Below are 19,230 nucleotides of genomic sequence, written 5' to 3'. Positions count from 1 at the left end.
TGTTGGATAATAATGGCTTTTTATGTTTGCCCAGAGTTCATTTTTAATGGATAATTCTGACACTCCCTGAGCCAGAGAGGTCAGCTGGCGAGATCGGCTGGAAGTCACATAAGTGATTAAATGTAGTGTGTAATAGCCTCAGCTTCAGCCCTGCCCGGCCGCCCCCTCTTCATGCTATACAAGAGTCCCTGGGGGATTCTGACCCTTCCACCAGCATTATACACTAACAGCAGCAGATTACTCACACCGCACAGCTATACTTCACTTCAACAGGGGATGAGGGGAATAACAGCGTCCCTGATGGAATGATACCGGCGAAAGAGGATGAAAGAGTGCAGCACAGTGGCATAGTGGATAGCACTGTCACCTTGCACTGCTGGGTCCCCAGTTCCCAGCCAGGGCAGTATCTGTACGGAGTTTGTATGTTTTCCCTGTGTCTGTGTGGGTTTCCTCTGGGCACTGATCAGGAAGCGCCGGCCAGATTCACCCCCGGGGATTTGGGGGGTCTGCAGCCCTCGTTTTTCAGCCGGGATGCGGCGGTTTGCGTCTAATGAGAGTTCTGAAGCGGATAAAAAGGTAAACATAGCAAAAAAAAATTCGCTTCAGACTCTCTTTAAAACAAAAAGCGCCAAATTCCTGTCTATAAGGTTATGAGTATCTAGATGAGTATCTAGATGCTTATTTATGCGATTTATATACTCGAGTATAAGTCTAGACATTTAGGTATGACTCACTGAATAAAACTATAGGGGTCGACTTATACACGAGTCAGGAGTACCACTGAGTAATGTACTATTAGTGACATTCCCATTTGCAGCAATTTACCCAGTGGTAAGTGACACTTTCTTGATAAAACAAATGCCAAGAAAGTACAGGTCTGAAAGTCCTGGCCACAACAATTACCAAGGAAAAAGGGGGGGGGGGGGGGAGAGATACTGGGCTGCAGGAAGGGGAGTGAATAATTGCTGCACTTTGGGGCCTGGAGGAGGTATTGGCTGCACCTAAGGGACAGGAGGGGTTAATGGCTGCAATACTGTATGCATTGCAGTCATTAACCCCTTCTTGAGCCCCAAGTACAGCTGTTAATTCCTCCTGGTCCCCAAGTGCAGCCATTAACTTATATGGGTAGACTTATATTTGAGTCAATAAAACGTTCCAGCTTAAGAGGGTCAAATATTGTAGTCGACTTATATACAAGGTCGACTTATATTCGATAATATACGGTATGTAGAGTCCTTAGTGTGACATTTCCAGTATTGTTGTGATCTATAATGTAAATTTCCATTTTATTTTCAACAAGCTCTTTTTTTGGACCATTTTTTTGGGCATTGAGGAGAAGAAACTCTTGTGGTGCTTTCCACCTCACCTCCAAATCTTCACCCACCCCCTGTGCTCCCATCACAGCAGCTGCTGCTGGAGGCCGTCCTAATCTGCACAATCAAGAAACGGAACAGCAAGCGGGTAACAATGTGAAACGCCGCAACACAACTACTTTCAGGTAAACATCGCGGTAATGGCTCATGATGCGTCCTCGCTGCAATTTCACCAGAGATTTCCTATAACAAGCAATCACCACAGAGCAGTAAACTTCAGCAATCATACAACGCTGTTCTGACTACTCAAACCTGAGAAAACGTGAAGCCTGATGGTCTGCTATCGGTTATTTTCACGTTTTTTATCATAAGGGCGTTCTTGTCACACAGGAAGCTAGGGAGTATCGAAACACAAGGTCTGCCATGCCTGACTTCATGAATGAAGCTAGATTAAAGGACAGCTGAAGTGAGAGCGATATGGAAGCTGCCATATTTATTTCCTTTTAAATAATACCAGTTGCCTGGCAGCCCTGCTAGTCTATTTGGCTGCAGTAGTGTCTGATTAACCAGAAACAAGCATGCAGTTAATCTTGTCAGATCTGATAATAATGTCAGAAACACCTGATCTGTTGCATGCTTGTTCAGGGTTTATGGCTCAAAGTATTAGAGGCAGAGGATCAGCAGGAGAGCCAGGCAACTGGTATTGCTTAACAGGAAATTAATAGGGCAGCCTCCATATCCCTCTCGCTTCAGTTGCCCTTTAACTGTCCCTCAGAGGGGTTTACAATCTAGTCCCTACCATAGTCATATGTCTATGTATGCAGTGTTCTCCCCAGGCTCTTTTAGCTGGGTGCTCCACCCGGCTAGTTTTGATGACCACCCGGCTGTCATCGGCTCACCTCCTCCTATGCTGTAAGCAGAGTTGCTCACAGAAGCACTGGCCCTGCATTCTCTCATCTCGCCCCACCCGGCTACTTTTTCATGCCACCCGGCTACTTTTTCATGCCACCCGGCTACTTTTTCATACCACCCGGCTGGAAAAAAATTCTGGGGAGAACACTGGTATGTATCGTGTAGTGTATGTATCATAGTCTAGGGTCAATTTAGTGGGAAGCCAATTAACTTATCTATATGTTTGTGGGATGTGGGAGGAAACAAGAGTTCCCGGAGAAAACCCACTGAGACTCGGGGAGAACATACAACCTCCGTGCAGACAGTGGCCTGACTGGGAATTGAACCCAGCGCTGCAAGGCGAGAGTGCAAACAATAAAATCCATTGCTAATGAATGACCCATTCCACATTCAGCACCGCAGGGGTTAAAATAAAATAGCATACAAATAAATGGCCCCGATGGGCAATGAGGGGAAGGCCGTAATTTTGAATCGTGGCCCTTGGGAGACGGGATGAAATATTTGCGCAGAGCAATCAAAACATTCTGCGGGCCGCGATCAATCTTCCTGGTTAATATTCCGGTCAGCAGGAAGGAAGGATGATAAGAGACAAATGCGCTGGGTGAAGATGCTTATGTCAGCCCGAGGTGCTGCCGTGCATAGTAATCACGCCTCATTATTATGCAGCTTCTGATCCTCGGGATGGCGGAGAGAGAGGGAGCAGGTAGGCGAGACGTGCGCAGCAGCGCGGAGACTGCGGAACCCCCCCTAAAGCTGGCTGTACATCACTCACTGTACGGCCAGATACAGCAGATCCCTCTCTGATCACATCTGATCAGGCAGGGATCTGTTGCCTGGCAACACACTGCACTGCAATTTTCAATAGATTTCGACAGATTACTGGGTGGGGGGCGGTTAAGGTTAGCCATGGGGTGGAGTTAAGGTTAGCCATGGGGTGGAGTTAAGGTCGGATGGGTGGGTGACGGTAAAGGTTAGCCATTGGGAGGGGGGGGGGTGAGAAAAATGCACCCTGTATGTATTTAGAGAGTTTAGCCACTCTAATTCCCCCTCATCTGTGACGAATCACAGCTGTAATTTGATCTCTCAGCTGTGTCAGATGGCTGCCTCGGCAGAGCAGCTTATTTGTAAACACAGGATGTTAACCCTACGTCTGCTTCCATGAAAGCAGGAAGTAGACACACTGCAGATTTATTAAAAAAAAAAAAAAAAAACTTCAAGAGACTCCATAACAAAAATTGCATCCTGTTTTTTTATCATCCTACAAGTTCCAAAAGCTATTCTAATGTGTTCTGGCTTACTGCAGCACTTTCTACTATGACAGTCTCTGTAATAAATCAATGTATCTTTCCCCTGTCAGACTTGTCGGCCTGTGTCTGGAAGGCTGCCAAGTTCTTCAGTGTTGTGATTCTGATATGAACTCCCCCTTCCAGGCCCCTCTATGCACACTACCTGTGTATTATTTAGGATTAGAGCAGCTTCTCTCTTCTCTCTTATCTTTTACAAGCTGGATAAATCGTCCTCTGAGCTGGCTGGGCTTTCACATACTGAGGAATTACAAACAAGGGCAAAGCTGTTTGCCGGAAGAAAAGAGCAGCCTGAAACTTCAGTGCATGAGAACTGCAGGGGGAAAGAAACACACAAATGATCTCTTGAGATTCAAAAGGAAGGGTGTATACAGCCTGCTTGTGTATGGATGTATTTTCTATGTGTGGAAGTACTGTACATCAACCTACTTCCTGTTTTGGTGGCCATTTTGTTTGTTTATAAACAAACTTTTTAAAACTGTTTTTAACCACTTTTAATGCGGCGAGGAGCGGCAAAATTGTGACAGAGGGTAATAGGAGATGTCCCCTAACGCACTGGTATGTTTACTTTTGTGCGATTTTAACAATACAGATTCTCTTTAAAGTGTACCAGAGCTGAGTAATAATAAAAGTTTTATACATACCTGGGGCTTCCTACAGCCCCATCCGCACGGATCGCTCCCACGCCGCTGTCCTCAGTCTTCTCCTGCTCGGGGTCCCGTAAATTCCAGCCAGTCGCAGCCAGTCTGCGCCCTCTACGTATCTCTCCAGCGGCTGCTGGCTGCGTCAGACTGACTGCGACTGGCTGGAATTTACGGGATGTTGCAAAGAGTACTGGACTTTATGCAATATATCAAAAAAAGTGTGCAAAAATGCAGTGTCTCAAAGATAGTACAAAAACTTTATTGATACAAAACATACAATCTAGGTGCTCCACACCTAGCTGCCTCCTCTATGTAGTGCCAGTGGATTTGCACATTGTGTACCTGCTAGGCTCAGGTGCCTTTCTCCGTGCTTTGTTCTCTTGGCTCCTTACGGTGGCTGACGCCTCGCAGAAATTGTAAATTCGCTTATTTGGCCTGCTGAAGGGCATATTCAGCCCGAAACGGACTAGTGTCGTTGCCAATTCAACCATTATGCAAATTCTACTAATATGGTCCTTTTTTTCTGCCAGCCAAACAATTTGAATAAGCCTTTATTGAGCCTTTTTATTCAAGTTACACAGATATTGTCATGTCAAGTTGTATGTTTTGTATCAATAAAGTTTTTGTACTATCTGAGACACTGCATTTTTGCGCAATTTTTTGATATATTACATAAAATCCAGTACTTATTGCATCATAGACTATATGGGTATAGTGGAACACCCACTACAGGGACTGTACTTTTTTGCCTTTAAGTAAAGGACAGTACCCACAATATATATTAACAAGTGGAATTTCCGGGACCCGGAGCAGCAGAAGACTGAGAACGGCAGCGTGGGAACGATCCGTGCGGATGGGGCTGTAGGAAGTGATTTTTCAGAGCGATTCTAGGCTTGTACCTAGCGATTTTCTGATCATGCTTAGCAATTTTTTGAGCGTTTTAGGGTAGCATTTTTTTTATTTTTTGTTACAGTAAAGCTGTAACTGAACAGCTTCTGTAATGAAAACGAATGGAAAATCGTTCTGATCTAGCGCTTTTTAGAGCGATTTTCCAGTTTCCTATACAGGTAGTCCCCGACGTAGAACGCCCGACTTACGAACAACCCGTTGATACGAATGGCATGGATTCTCTGTTTCAATGGGAAAAAAGTCAAAAAAAAAATTTCAAATTGGACTTGTAGTTTTTGAGAAAATCGAGTTCAAAAAAATAAAAAAAATGGCTTTTAAACTTGTATAAACCGATACAAAGGGCAGAGGTGAAACAGAGGGGCACACTGAAGGCAAAGGAGGGCACAGAGGAGGTACAGAGTGCAGAGGTGACACAGAGGGGCACACTGGAGGCACAGGGGGGCACAGAGGAGGTACAGAGTGCAGAGGTGAAAACGAGGGGCACACTGAAGGCACAGGAGGACACATAGGAGGTACAGAGGGCAGAGGTGACACAGAGGGGCACACTGGAGGCACAGGGGGGCACAGAGGAGGTACAGAGTGCAGAGGTGACACAGAGGGGGACACTGGAGGCACAGGGGGGCACAGAGGAGGTACAGAGTGCAGAGGTGACACAGAGGGGCACACTGGAGGCACAGGGGGGCACAGAGGAGGTACAGAGGAGACACAGAGGGCAGATGTGACACAGAAGGGGACACTGGAGGCACAGGGGGGCACAGAGAAGGTACAGAGGGCAGAGATGACACAGAGGGGCACACTGAAGGCAAAGGAGGGACAGAGGAGGTACAGAGGGCAGAGGTGACACAGAGGGGCACACTGGAGGCACAGGGGGGCACAGAGGAGGTACAGAGGGCAGAGGTGACACAGAGGGGGACACTGGAGGCACAGGGGGGCACAGAGGGGGTACAGGGGACAGACTTAAGAACAGATTCAAGTTAAGAACGAACCTACAGTCCCTATCTCGTTCGTTAATCGGGGACTACCTGTACTTAACATTGAGGCTGATGCGCCTCAGAAATGCTGCAGGACCCACGTTTGCGTTTCGGAAAAAAATCACATCGCTCTGGTGTGCTCCATTCCATTCATATACATTAGCCAAGCGCTTTTCAAAGCACTGGCGTTTTCAAGAGCGGGTGTGCACCAGCCAGCCCTATCTGTTCCTTTGTTTCTCACCATCTCTTTCAGTCTCTTTCTCTCCATTCCTCTCTCCTTTCCTTGCTGGCACTCTCTCCCTCCTGCCATCTCTGTCCTTCTCTCCTTCCCTCTATATTTCTTCCTCACACTGTCACTCCTTCTCGCCTCTAATCAATCCCTCTCCTACTTGTCTCCCCTCAGCTGCCTTCCACCTCGTTTCCCCATCTCTCTCCCAACCCCTCTCAGCTGGCCTCTCTCTGTCTCCGCTCTCTATCTCACCCATCCCCTCATCCTTGCCTCCTCTCAGTCTCTCTCGGTCTGCGGCTTCACAACAGGCACACGATGTGAATGCAGCAGGCAGTGAGGCGCGGTGAGACGCCTGTCTGTGGTGCAGCGAGCTCCATCTAACGATAAAAGGCATCATTTGTTGTGACAAAGCGTCTATCGTTGGGAAGCAAATACTGTGGAGCCAGTAACAGCCGTGTAGCCAGGCAGCGAATCGATAACCTGTCCCTCCAGGGCACAGACGCGTTTCGACTCCAGAAATGACGCAAGACGAGGCAGTTCGCACCCAGGGGGTTACACCGTGCTGCACGTGGTTCAAATCTATACCGTAACTTTAAGCCCAACTGTCAGAGCTGTGCAGATAATTGTTTTAATTATGACTCTACCACTTAAAGGACCACTATTGCGAAAAAAGTAGGCAGTTAAAATCTGACAGAACCGACAGGTTTTGGGCCAGTCCATATCCTCATGGGGTATTCTCAGGGTTTCTTTGTTTTCAACAGCATTTCCTGAACAGCAGTTGCAAAGTCTAACTGACAAAATAGTGTACAAGCGAGTAGGGAGGCTGGCGGGCATCTTACTATTTTTTTTTTATTTTTTTTTATGTGGCCACTAACTATCCAATATCAAGCCAAAAGATTGATCAGATAATTCTGATCAGATTGGTTGTAAGTAATCTCTATTGATGGTCCAATTGTATTTCAGTCAAACCAAAACTTAGATTTTCTTGTCAATTGTGATAGATAGGAAGCAAAGTTTGGTGTAGTGAACTATGTATTTACGATGTTTCACTTCCAATCCGAATTATCTGACCGCTCAAATGGTTTTTCGCTAGAAAGTGGCTCATTAGTGGCAACCTTAACTGGCATTCAGGAAATGCTCTTGAAAGCAAAGAAAACCTTGAGAATCCCCCATGAGGAGATGGACCAGTCCAAAACCTGTCAGTTCAGTCAGATTTTAACCGCTTACTTTTTTTTGCTGAAGTGGTCCTTTAATTTGGGCCGAGCAGTGAGAGTGGCGGAAAACGCAGCCACTTTGACAGCGCTGTTTATAAAACGCTGAGCGATAGAAATCCTACTATTATGAATAATTTCATATATTGACCTCTGATAACACACAGCACATTTGTACAAAAAAACGCCACAACAATTTGTCACAACAGCGTTACTCTGTATTGCAGCCCAATGGAGCCCAGTGTTCTCCCCAGGATTTTTTTCCAGCCGGGTGGTATGAAAAAGTAGCTGGGTGGGGCACGGGGGAAATTTGAAGGTGTGGAAAATTAAATGTGCCTTCATTATTACTTATTTTTCAAAGCTTAATAAGACTTTTATTTAAGATTTAATATTTGTACCAGAATATTTGTGTTACATTTATAGGACATTTGAAGCCAAAGGGATATGTTGGCTGCCATATTTAATTCCTTTTAAACAATGGCTATCCTGCTGATCCTCTGCCTCTAATACTTTAAGCCATAGAACCCGAACAAGCATGTTTGATGAGGAGCAGTCCGCTCCGGCCCACGTAGCGGTGATTGACAGCGCCGATCGCGCAGGCGCAGTACAGAGCGACCTCCAGGTCGCTCTGATGTCATCGCCGGGGACCGGGTCGGAGCTCCGGCAAACGGCTGCGCGCAGAGATGCGGCGAGGGAGGTCCTGGGAGCTTGGGGCTGGAGGAAGCCCCCGGTAAGTAGCGTTCATTTTTTTAAATTTGCCTTACAACTCCTTTAATATGACTCTATGAGGTTGATTCATCAAAGGAAATTGCGCAAGCAACCTCCTGTTGGTTGCACTAATAAATCAGCGCAACTTAATTTGTTTCCCTGCACGCACGTGTTCGCGTAGTGTACATAACTAAGCAACTGTAAGCTGCAGCCATTGCTTAGTTATGCACACAACGCTGTCACTAGTGCAAGTAGCATGCAAGGAAACAAAATTAAGTTGCGTCGATTTATTATGAGCAACAGGATGTTGCTAGCGCTATTTCCTTTGATTAATCACTTATACTTTATGTTATGTATATTTGCTGTTTTCAGGGGGGGTTTTAGCAGTTTTTTTTTTTTACTCGTTGTGTATTTTTTTTTTCTTTTTTTTACTCGATCTGTATTTATTCCCTGCAATAGCTCCCAAATAGCCCCCGACAACCCGCCCGCAACATCCCTCATATGGCTTTACATCACACGGCCTGTCAGCCTGTTATAGCATACTTACAGGCTTGACAGCGTCCGTGCACGCAGACAGCCTCAATGCGCGCCTCTGAACTGTCGGCTGCCTCGCGCGCTGGTCCCGCCCCCTACTACTGCACGGAGTCTCTGAAGAGACAGTCTTCAGCCTCGCGCGTTGGTCCCACCTCTACTGCTCAGCCAATTAATGCACGAGCTCGCCGGGAAGCGCGAGATCTTGTGCACGGAGCAGCGCTGCTTGTTTTTTTTTTTTTTTTTTTTATGAGAGAGCCCGGCGCAATAGCCGGGCACCGGTGAAGATAGCTGGAACACCGCCAGCCGGGCGGTAATTGAATTTACCCGGGCGGCGCGCCCACTTGATTAATCCTGGGGAGAACACTGGAGCCCAATATCGAACAATACGAATTTACAAAGCCATTGTGTTGATAAGCGTAAACGACAGTGTTAAGGTGGAAATGAACAGAGGTGCCAAAGGGATAAAAGTAGCTAAAATTTAAAAGAAAACCGGGGGAGGCAATGGTGGATGTACCCCCTCCAAGCAGACACAAAAACAGGTTGATGTTACATCAACAAGCACATTTATTTGTATATACCCTCCAAAGGGTCATGGCAACGCGTTTCGCAGGTGTGGCCCCGCTTCATCAGGCAATAGGGGATGGAGTACACAGCAAGACGTGTCTGTCTCAGCCTAGCGCCTCTGTTAAGGTAGCCATACATCTACTGCTTTTGCGACCCGATCAACCATCCAATTTCCTAATTTTATCAAAGTGGATGAAAATCTGCGTCGCAACAAGCATGCCCGTTTGAGAAATATGCACGCTCGATCGATGTTTTGTCGGATTTGGGGCAGAAATCAGTTGGACGCAACCATCGGACATGATGGAAAGATCTTTGTCGAAACTGCTTGATCTAGTACGTACCAGTAACAGCATTCGATATCACGGCAATCCACAAATGCGACAGACCCCCGGCCCGATGTTCCCCCAGTGCCTGTGCAGTATAAAATTTCACCTGTCCAGCTACCGCGACTCCCGGCCTCATGCACCGTCACCCCAGCGTGGCACATGTGTGTGACATCACACACGTGCCATGTGGTGCATGTCCCGGCAGACACAACAGTGGAGGGAGCCAGGAGCCGCAGCAGCAGGACAGGTGAGATTTAAATAATGCATGGAAACTGGTGGTGACATTTAAACTCGGGGGGGGCAGCCAGGCAGGCGACATCACTAGACCAATTCCTGATAGATTTCGAGAAGCAGTCTGCGTTGTATGGGCAGGCAACAGATATCCAGGGCCGGAGTTACCATAGGAAAAAATGGGCAATGGCCTCAGAGTCTGTAGGGGCCCCCAAGGTGTCCCTCCCCATCTTAACTGTTGCTCCCCAGGGACTCTGCAGAGTCTTTGGCAGAGTAGCTTCTCATCTGTGCTGGCGGGCACGTGAGACACTACACTGACATAGACACTGCAGAGGTCCTAGGGAGCACAGTTAAGTTGGGAGGTGATTGGGGGAGGGTCAGCAGCCAGCTCAGGGGCCCAGGAGGGAAATTTGGCTGCAACAAAGGGCCCTTAATGACGCTTTTTGGTCGGGGGGGGTGTCTATTGGGGGGCCCCAAGGCTAATTTTGCCCTAGGGTCCAATTGCTACTTGAACCGGCCCTGCAGATATCTCTCAGATTCGATGAGAGAGATCTGTCCCTTGGTAGATCTGCCCACACATCGCTAGAAGTGTGGGCATCTTTACTTACAGGACAGATCTTTTCGAATTAAACTCACCCAGAGGAGCTTTGCTTGCCTGCAGCTGTGCACCTGTCCATACAGGCTTAAGACCTCTACTGAATTAATAGTGTTATGGCTACCAGCTCAGCTCATCCATTACCGCCGCAGTGGATTTCTCAGGCCCTACTGGGCCGATTTTCTTAATTTTTTTTTTAAACACGCAGCTAGCACTTTGCTAGCTGCGTGCTATGTACGATCGCCGCCGATCCGCCGCTACCCGACGCATAACACGCCCCCCCCCCCGAGACCCCTGCGCAGCCTGGCCAATCAGTGCCAGGCAGCGCTTAGGGGTGGATCAGGACTCCCTCTGACGTCAGTGACGTCATTACGATCGTCGCCATGGCGACGGGGAAGCCAAACAGGCTGTTTGCTCTCGCCTCTGGCGATCAGAAGGGGCGGGGGGATGCTGCTGCACAGCGACTATCATGTAGGTAGCGCTAGGCTAGCTACATGATTTAACAAAAAATAAATTTAAAAAATACCGCTGCGCCGCCCCCTGGCGCAATCAATAGAACACCATGGTGGTTAAAGGGCCACTATCACGAAAAAAATGTAAAATGTAAAATACATGTAATAACATACAAATAAGAAGTACGTTTCTTCCAGAGTAAAATAAGCCTTAAATGACTTCTCCTCTGTTGCTTCCACTTACAGTAAGTAGTAAAAATCTGACAAAACCGACAGGTTTTAGACTAGTCCATCTCCTCATGGGGGAATCTCAGCATGGCCTTTATTCTTTATATTCTACTTGAAAAGTATTTATACAAAGATGCTGGCCAGCCTCCCTGCTCGCTGCAGTTGAAAAGAGCAACTGCCATTCGCTAAGTGCTTTTAAAAATAAAAAAAAAACACATGAGAAGTTGGGCTGTTTCAAAACCTGTCGGTTCCGTCAGATTTCTTCTACCTGCTGTAAGTGGCAGCAACATAGGAGAAAAGTCATTTATGGCTCATTTTACTCTGGAAGAAATGTACTTGTTATTTGAATTTGTTTACATGCGTTTTACATTTTATGATTTTTGCTTCCAGCTCTTTGCAGCAAGCATTCAGAAAACATTTGAGGAGCCCTTTGTACATACAAGGAAAAAAAAAAACTTCAAAGTAAAACGCCAGCGGTAATGTTTAAGCAAACTTGGCTTTTGGAGACTTAGGGCCTGATTCACAAAGCGGTGCAAACACTTTGCACGCCTGTGAAAAGCCCTTTATCACGTCTAAACTTAGTTTAGGCGTGATCTGAAGGAATTCGCGCGAACTCCCGCGCGCAAAGTTTTGCGCGCGTAGCACGGTGCGCTACGCGCGCAGCGCACCGTGCTTCGCGCGAAGTGCCCATTAAGCCCTATGGGACTTTACGCGTACGCGCGCAAAACTTTGCGCGCGGGAGCTTCGCGCGAGTTAGAGCACAAAGCGGTGATAACTTTGCTAGTGCAAAGGTTACCACGCCTAAAGTCTTTTAGGCGTGATAACTGAGTTATCACCGCTTTGTGAATGAGGCCCTTAGAATTTGCCCAGCTTCGGTGAGGATTTGTAAAGAAAACATAGTGGAGAACATGGCAGCTTTTGCCAGTAACATCTGCATACACGAGACACTGCACAGGGAATCAGGCTGCTTTGGGCAGCAGCAGCTGATGTTCCTCTTTGTTATTGTTGTCATGCTTTTCACACATCAGCACCCAACCAAAGTCCACATCTCCCATGAGCCAGCGAAGCGTAGCGCCAACACCGTGTAATCATCCAGAGAGGGTACAGCAGGGCCCATGCCCACTAGACACGGGCACACAAATAACACTTCCAGCTGCAATACAAACATTATACATACAGAACATAGTGTCTCAGTACTGCCTGGGCTTACCAAATAGCTGCTGAGATGGAAAACCCCATGTACCCATTCATCCAGATTAGGCTCAGTCCATATTAGGTTTTGCCAACGGAACTGGCCGTACGGTTCCGGTTTCCGTTCCGCTTAACGGACAAAAAAATGCAGCAGGACACGATTTTCCAGACTATTTTGCTCAGCGGAACGGAAACGGAAGGATTTGCAGCACAATAGGAACCTATGAAAAATGGACCGTTTTCCCAGATCCAGATGGCCGGATCCGTACAGCCTGATCCGCAAAAAAAACACAGATGTGAACCGGGCCTTATTTAGTCAGTGTTTGCCCAGTGTAAAATCTTTCCTCTCCCTGATTTACATTCTGACATTTATCACTGGTGGTGACAGCTTTGGTCCTGCCAGGTGATCTGTACGGAATGTTCCATACTGAGAGCTCTATGCACAGAGGGAAACGCTGCTTGCTTGGCAGTTGGAATTGGAAACAGCCATATTTCCTACAATGCAATTAGGTTCACAGACAGGAAATTGTCAGGACCTTGGGCATGACATCACACTGTGGGAGGGGTTTCACCACAATATCAGCCAAACAGACCCCCTGATGATCTATTAGAGAAAAGGTGAGGATTTATCATGGGAATCAGCTACTGATTGTGATGAAGTTTCATCCTTGGTTAAAGTTCCTCTTTAATACAGTAAAGTCCCTATCATCCAGGACAGGCGTGTCACCTGATGCAGTTCAGGTGACACGACAGGGACCGTAAGAGGATGCATCACAGCAGCAGGCAGCTGCACTAATAAAGAGGACCAGTGACTGGAGGTTTTTGTAAATTGTTTCCACTGCACACCACTCTGCAACGTTAGAAAGGCACGCCCCCATTCCCTCCCCTAGACATGCAGGTTGGTTGAGACCAGAGACCACAGAATGCTTGAGTTCCATAAAGCATATTGTTTATAAATGTTTTCCAAGCACTTCCTGTTGCTCTGATTTTACTTACACACAGATTTAGTTTCCTTTATACAGATTTTATCAAGTTTTCAAAATTAAAGAACATGTTATAATTCATGAACTGTTCAAAGCGTAAAGCTACCTATGCATGCTGGACTATGGTCATTTATCTCTTTAGCAGCCAATTTATTTAGAGGCTTGCAACTGAGTGCTCCAGGACAATTTATTTTAGCACTTTTTCATTTCTTATATGTCATGTTTCCCTACTTCTAATTAGTACTGCTGTACTGTGCATGTATGGCCACTTGTCACTAGGGGGCAGTGAGTGACAATAACAGAGGACCTCTGCTTTGAGTTTCTATATTTTCTGCTCGCAGAGAGAGATCAAAGCATTCCAAGAATTTACAGACAATAACAGAGGACCTCTGCTTTGAGTTTCTATATTTTCTGCTAGCAGAGAGAGATCAAAGCATTCCAAGAATTTACAGACAATAACAGAGGACCTCTGCTTTGAGTTTCTATATTTTCTGCTAGCAGAGAGAGATGAAAGCATTCCAAGAATGTACAGACAATAACAGAGGACCTCTGCTTTGAGTTTCTATATTTTCTGCTAGCAGAGAGAGATCAAAACACTCCAAGAATGTACAGACAATAACAGAGGACCTCTGCTTTGAGTTTCTATATTTTCTGCTAGCAGAGAGAGATCAAAGCATTCCAAGAATTTACAGCACAATAAGTTCTCCTCACTGAGGTCAAAAGCAGGGCAATTATCTCACACGAGATAACTCAAAGCAAACTCGGATAGGCGGATCAATGGTTCAGGGCCAACTTCTATAAACAATGGATGTAGTGATGGATGGATGATGGAGTCCAACAGGTGGCAACCGATGGTTCCAGATGAGATCATTAAGGATGGTGGATGTAACGCAGCAGACAAGCGAATGTAAGCAGAACTGAGACACAGGTATAGTGTGTTGTCTTCCAGAAGTCATCAAGAGCTCCTGCTTCCTATGCATGCGTTCTCAGGCACATGATTGTTTGCCATCTGCCGATCCATGCGCACACCATCTAGAATGGGGGACAGTTGGCGGAATGGATTCGCCAGCTTGGATTGGCCCACAAGGCCGACCAACGTCCTTTCTCACTGCCTTTTAAGATCGTTGCACGCTGTTTGAACTATTCGATCCGTCATTCATTCTCGTTCCTTTTAAACGATGATAGCCCAGTATATATATGTAGATACCAACCCTAAAGGCCCATACCCACTAAGCGATTTTTCCAAACTTTTTTTGCGCAAATTTTTTTTTCACGATATCGTGCATCACTGTTTAACAAAAATTGGCTAAATGATTTTTAACAACGCACAACACCCGCGGCGATCGTGCGATTTCTAATGACCGCCATGTCATGACTTTTGCCGCAATCGTGTAAACGATTCTTTACACAAACGCTCATTACTGACACTGCCAACAACACTTGCAGATTCAGTCAGGTGGATCAGGGAACAATCGTTTGTCGGCGGAGATCCCCGATCTATATGGCCATGATCTGCCGGAGGGTACGTGTAAGAAGCACCACTGGGGGCCACTTACCACATGTAGACAACCTCGGTTATAACGATAACAATGCTATAGTAACACAAAAATGTACAGATAACACAGGCCTCACCACAATTTCAATTCAGTACTCACAATGTGCCCAATATCTTATTATACGCTCAACATCCAAAGCAACACAGATTATACTGTGAACATATCATAGGAATTCAAAGCATGCCAAATCTAATAAACTTTTTACAGCCTGGGTTTGCAATTGAATGCCTTTCCAAACACCCCTTATAAGTTTGGCACTGTGGCAATGTTTGGCACTGTGCTAACATCTGGTTCATACACAACGGAAAAGTTCATGGCCTGCAGTGAACTATCAAGTGGTGGAGACCTCACTTTGTCCATAGGTATATAGTCTTGTACACAGCTTCCATTTTGATCGGCCTTAAACCAGCCAATTTTATCACTTCAAATGTACTATTATTATTTTGTTATTTATATAGCACCAGCATCTTCCGTATCGCTGTACATAGTACAAGACATATAGTGTGGAGCGTAGATACATGAGACGTTCAAAACTCTGTACAACCAGGACACCCATTCAATACAAGTCCAAATACATACATACTCAGATCAAAAGGATCCAATACCTTGACCACCCTCAGAGTCCAACTAAAAACCTTTGGAGCCAGAGCTTTCTGTCATGCTGCCCCTACCCTGTGTAATGCCTTGCCAAACTTATTCAAGATAGCTCCAACCCCGGACACGTTTAAATCAAAACTTAAAGGCCACCTGTTTAGGCTGGCATTTATGATCACATAACGTTTTCTCCTGAACACATCACTATGTACTGATCTGAGACAAGCTTATGCACCTTACAAATGTTGTTGTTGTTGATGTGTGGTTTGAGTCGTTACCAATACTGGTACATGTGCATATGATAAGTTAAAGCAAAATAAGAAACACTAGGAGGAAGTCCCTGCCCTTGCCAGCTAACAATCTAGAAGGTAGTGGGTTGGAGACATTATGGAAAGAGACACAGGGGTTAGGCAGGAATTAGGAAACAGGGGTTAGGAATGAGGCAGGGAACATCCATATAGCTACCCATAGCAAATTATAGGCTTGTCTAAACAGGTGTGTTTCGCGAGTACATATGAAGGTTTCCAAGATCGGAGTGTGACGAACAGGCTGTGGGAGAGAGTTCCAAAGGAGAGGTGACGCTCGTGAGAAGTCCTGGACGCGAGAGTGAGAAGAGTATAATGGTAAACTCTCATACTACATGGAGGTGGCCAGTGATTGACCAATCAAAATTTAAGGCGTGTACCAAAATTTAATCATTTCATGACTACATAACTTGTTCATAGGTATATAATACATTACAAAATCTCTATTGATACCCATATTATCCCTATAATATACTCATAGTACTGAATATACAGCACAGCAGTGACAAATAGCATACAGACTACTAACTCCAAACATCTTTATCCTACACTAACTACATTGTACCTTTGTGTACAGGAGATGGTATGCAGCTACACAGTCATCCTATACAAGCTATACTGTTTCCATAGATAGACATCAGCTACACACTAAAATGTGCCCACAGGCAAATGTCACATCATATCCTATCTATCCCTTTCCCATAGGCATGCTTCAGTACAGATTACACTGTGCCCACACATAGGAGCTGTCCCATATATTGCACAAGAACTATACAGCATATTAGCGACACACTATATACTTACTGCTATATTCAGAAGTGCCTGCTCTACATAGCATAGCTGGATGTACAGATAGATGCTGTCACCACAGATAGATTTCACCTACTGAATATATACACAACTGAATATAGACAGGACTGGAATGAGCTCATAGACACATTCTGTTGTACTCCTATATCAACATTGCGTACAATCTCACAGACGCACATTGGCAATGCAGATCAAATACAGACATGCAGTGTCCATACATTCATATTGCATACTGATGATTTTTGTGCCCATGTAAACACATTATATTCAGACAATGCAGTGCCACAACGTATGCAAACTATGCTGTGCCCATTTATACACACTATATATATATATCATATACAGACTATATTCCCATAAATCCATTTCACATACTGGCCATGCTGCCCAAAGATACACATCATAAACAGGCTACGCTGTCCCCATAGATGCACATTATACACTGACTATGCTGCCCATATTATATCATACCATATGCTGACTATGCTGCCCACAGGTATACATCATATACAGGCTATGCTGCCTGTGCCAATAGATACACATTGTATACTGGGCACTGCCAGCCCTCTTAGTACGTTGTATACTGGGCACTGGCTGCCATCCCAAAGATGTATGCTGACTATGCTACCCACAGATACACACCGCATACAGGCTGTGTTCATAGACATATATCATATACAGATTATTCTGTGGCAGTATATAGACTATGCTTTGTCCATACATAGAAATCATACACAGACTATGCTGTGCCCATAGATACATATATAAAAACTATACTGTGCCTATAGATACCTGTTATGCAGACTATGCTGTGCCCATAAAGACATATATACAGACTAGTATCCCCTAGATGCACACCACACACAGGCAAAGCTGCCCATAGATGCACACCACACACAGGCAAAGCTGCCCTTGGATGTATATCACATACAGACTATGCTGCCATATAAGCATGCCTATAGTGCCAACAGGTGTCCCTGCAGGCTGTGCACTGTGGTGCTGGTGATACACAGAGGTGGGCAGGGGATGTGAGTATGAAGAGGGGGCAGTGCTGAGCCCCCCAGTGGTAATGGACAGGGGGAGCCCTCTATGGGGTGGCAATGGATGGATGAGCCCTGTAGGGGGGAGCCCTGGGGGGATAATGGATGGGGAGCCCTGTATGGGGGGGTAATGTATTGGGGGAGCCCTGTATGGGGGATAATGTATAGGGGAGCCCAGCGTGGGGGGGAGGGAATGTATGGGGGGAGCCCTGTATGGGGGGTAATGTATAGAGGAGCCCAGCGTGGGGGGGAGGGAATGTATGGGGGGAGCCCTGTATGGGCGGTAATGGAGGTGGAGCCCTGTATGGCAGGTAATGTATGGGGGAGCCCTGTATGGGGGAAATGGATGGAGGGAGCCCTGTATGGGGGGGGCTGTATGGCGGTAGTAGATGGAGGACCCCTGTATGGGGGTTAATAGATGTTGGCAGCTCTGTGTGGGGGGCACATGGCGGGAGGTGGATGGATGGGCAGCCCTGTATGGGGGGGCTGTATGGTGGTAGTGGATAGGGCAGCTCTGTATGGGGGGCACATGGCGGGAGGTGGATGGATGGGCAGCCCTGTATGGGGGGCTGTATGGTGGTAGTGGATGGATAGGGCAGTCCTGTATGGGGGGCTGTATGGGGGTAGTGGATAGGGCAGTCCTGTATGGGGGGCTGTATGGTGGTAGTGGATAGGGTAGTCCTGTATGGGGGGCTGTATGGTGGTAGTGGATAGGGCAGTCCTGTATGGGGGGCTGTATGGTGGTAGTGGATAGGGCAGCCCTGTATGGGGGGCTGTATGGTGGTAGTGGATGGATGGGCAGCCCTGTATGGGGGGCTGTATGGTGGTAGTGGATAGGGCAGTCCTGTATGGGGGGCTGTATGGTGGTAGTGGATAGGGCAGTCCTGTATGGGGGGCTGTATGGTGGTAGTGGATAGGGCAGTCCTGTATAGGGGGCACATGGCGGGAGGTGGATGCCAGCCTCACCTGTGGTGCAGAGCAGAGCCAGGCAGCCCAGCAGAGCAGCAGCAGCAGCAGCCATGTCCCGAGGTCTCCCCTCCCTCCGCCGTGTGCGCGGCTCCGGGGCTCCAGCGCTGGAATGACGAGCAGAGAAGCCTTCGCTGGAATCTTCCACTCCGCCAGCCTGGAGAGGGGGAGCCGCAGCCAGGCACACTGAGCGCAGCAGGTGGGAGACCCCCGCCTCCCCCTCCCTCACATGGTACAGCCGGGGCACCGTGCCGGGCACAGAGAGGCACGGGGGGTACAACTTTGCCCCCATAGACTGGGACTCTCTGATCACGTGATGTGTGAGAGGGCAGCCAGTGCCCAGCGTGCCACCCTGGGAAATACCAGCCTGCGGGCAGCAGTGTACTCTGTATGCCACTAACTGACGGCTCTCATGTCTGCCTATTGTGCTGCCCATTGTGTATGGACTCTGCTGCATCTGTCTGCTATTTATACATGCGTATACTAGCACTCAGTGCTGTGTAATGTATGCCCACTGTGCCCCACACTGCCTGTGGGCATAGGACCAGTCACCTGCACCCACCCAGCCTGCTGCATCTGCTAATGTATGCCATACTGTGCCATATACTGCTTGTGGGCATAGGACCAGTCACCTGCACCCACCCAGCCTGCTCC

At 47.0% G+C, this 19,230-nt stretch overlaps 1 protein-coding gene across 5 annotated transcripts in view; it reads right to left on the bottom strand.

The window, feature by feature from the left end:
• Positions 1–18,794, bottom strand: part of ILDR2 (immunoglobulin like domain containing receptor 2) — a 364,041-nt gene extending 345,247 nt beyond the window's left edge. For 3 of the 5 annotated variants that reach the window (XM_068270840.1, XM_068270845.1, XM_068270844.1), the window contains exon 1: positions 18,577–18,794. In XM_068270840.1, coding sequence (XP_068126941.1) covers positions 18,577–18,631 — 55 coding nt within the window. In that variant the 5' untranslated portion in view covers positions 18,632–18,794. The remainder of the gene's footprint in view (positions 1–18,576) is intronic. The other 2 variants (XM_068270838.1, XM_068270841.1) reach the window with 1 other exon arrangement.
• Between the last annotated feature and the right edge of the window lie 436 nt (positions 18,795–19,230).

This window comes from Hyperolius riggenbachi, chromosome 2 (genome assembly GCF_040937935.1).
Source record: "Hyperolius riggenbachi isolate aHypRig1 chromosome 2, aHypRig1.pri, whole genome shotgun sequence".
NCBI classification, from domain to species: domain Eukaryota; kingdom Metazoa; phylum Chordata; class Amphibia; order Anura; family Hyperoliidae; genus Hyperolius; species Hyperolius riggenbachi.
The sequence above is the reverse complement of the archived record's forward strand: the minus strand, read 5'-3'. Positions and strand labels throughout refer to the sequence as shown.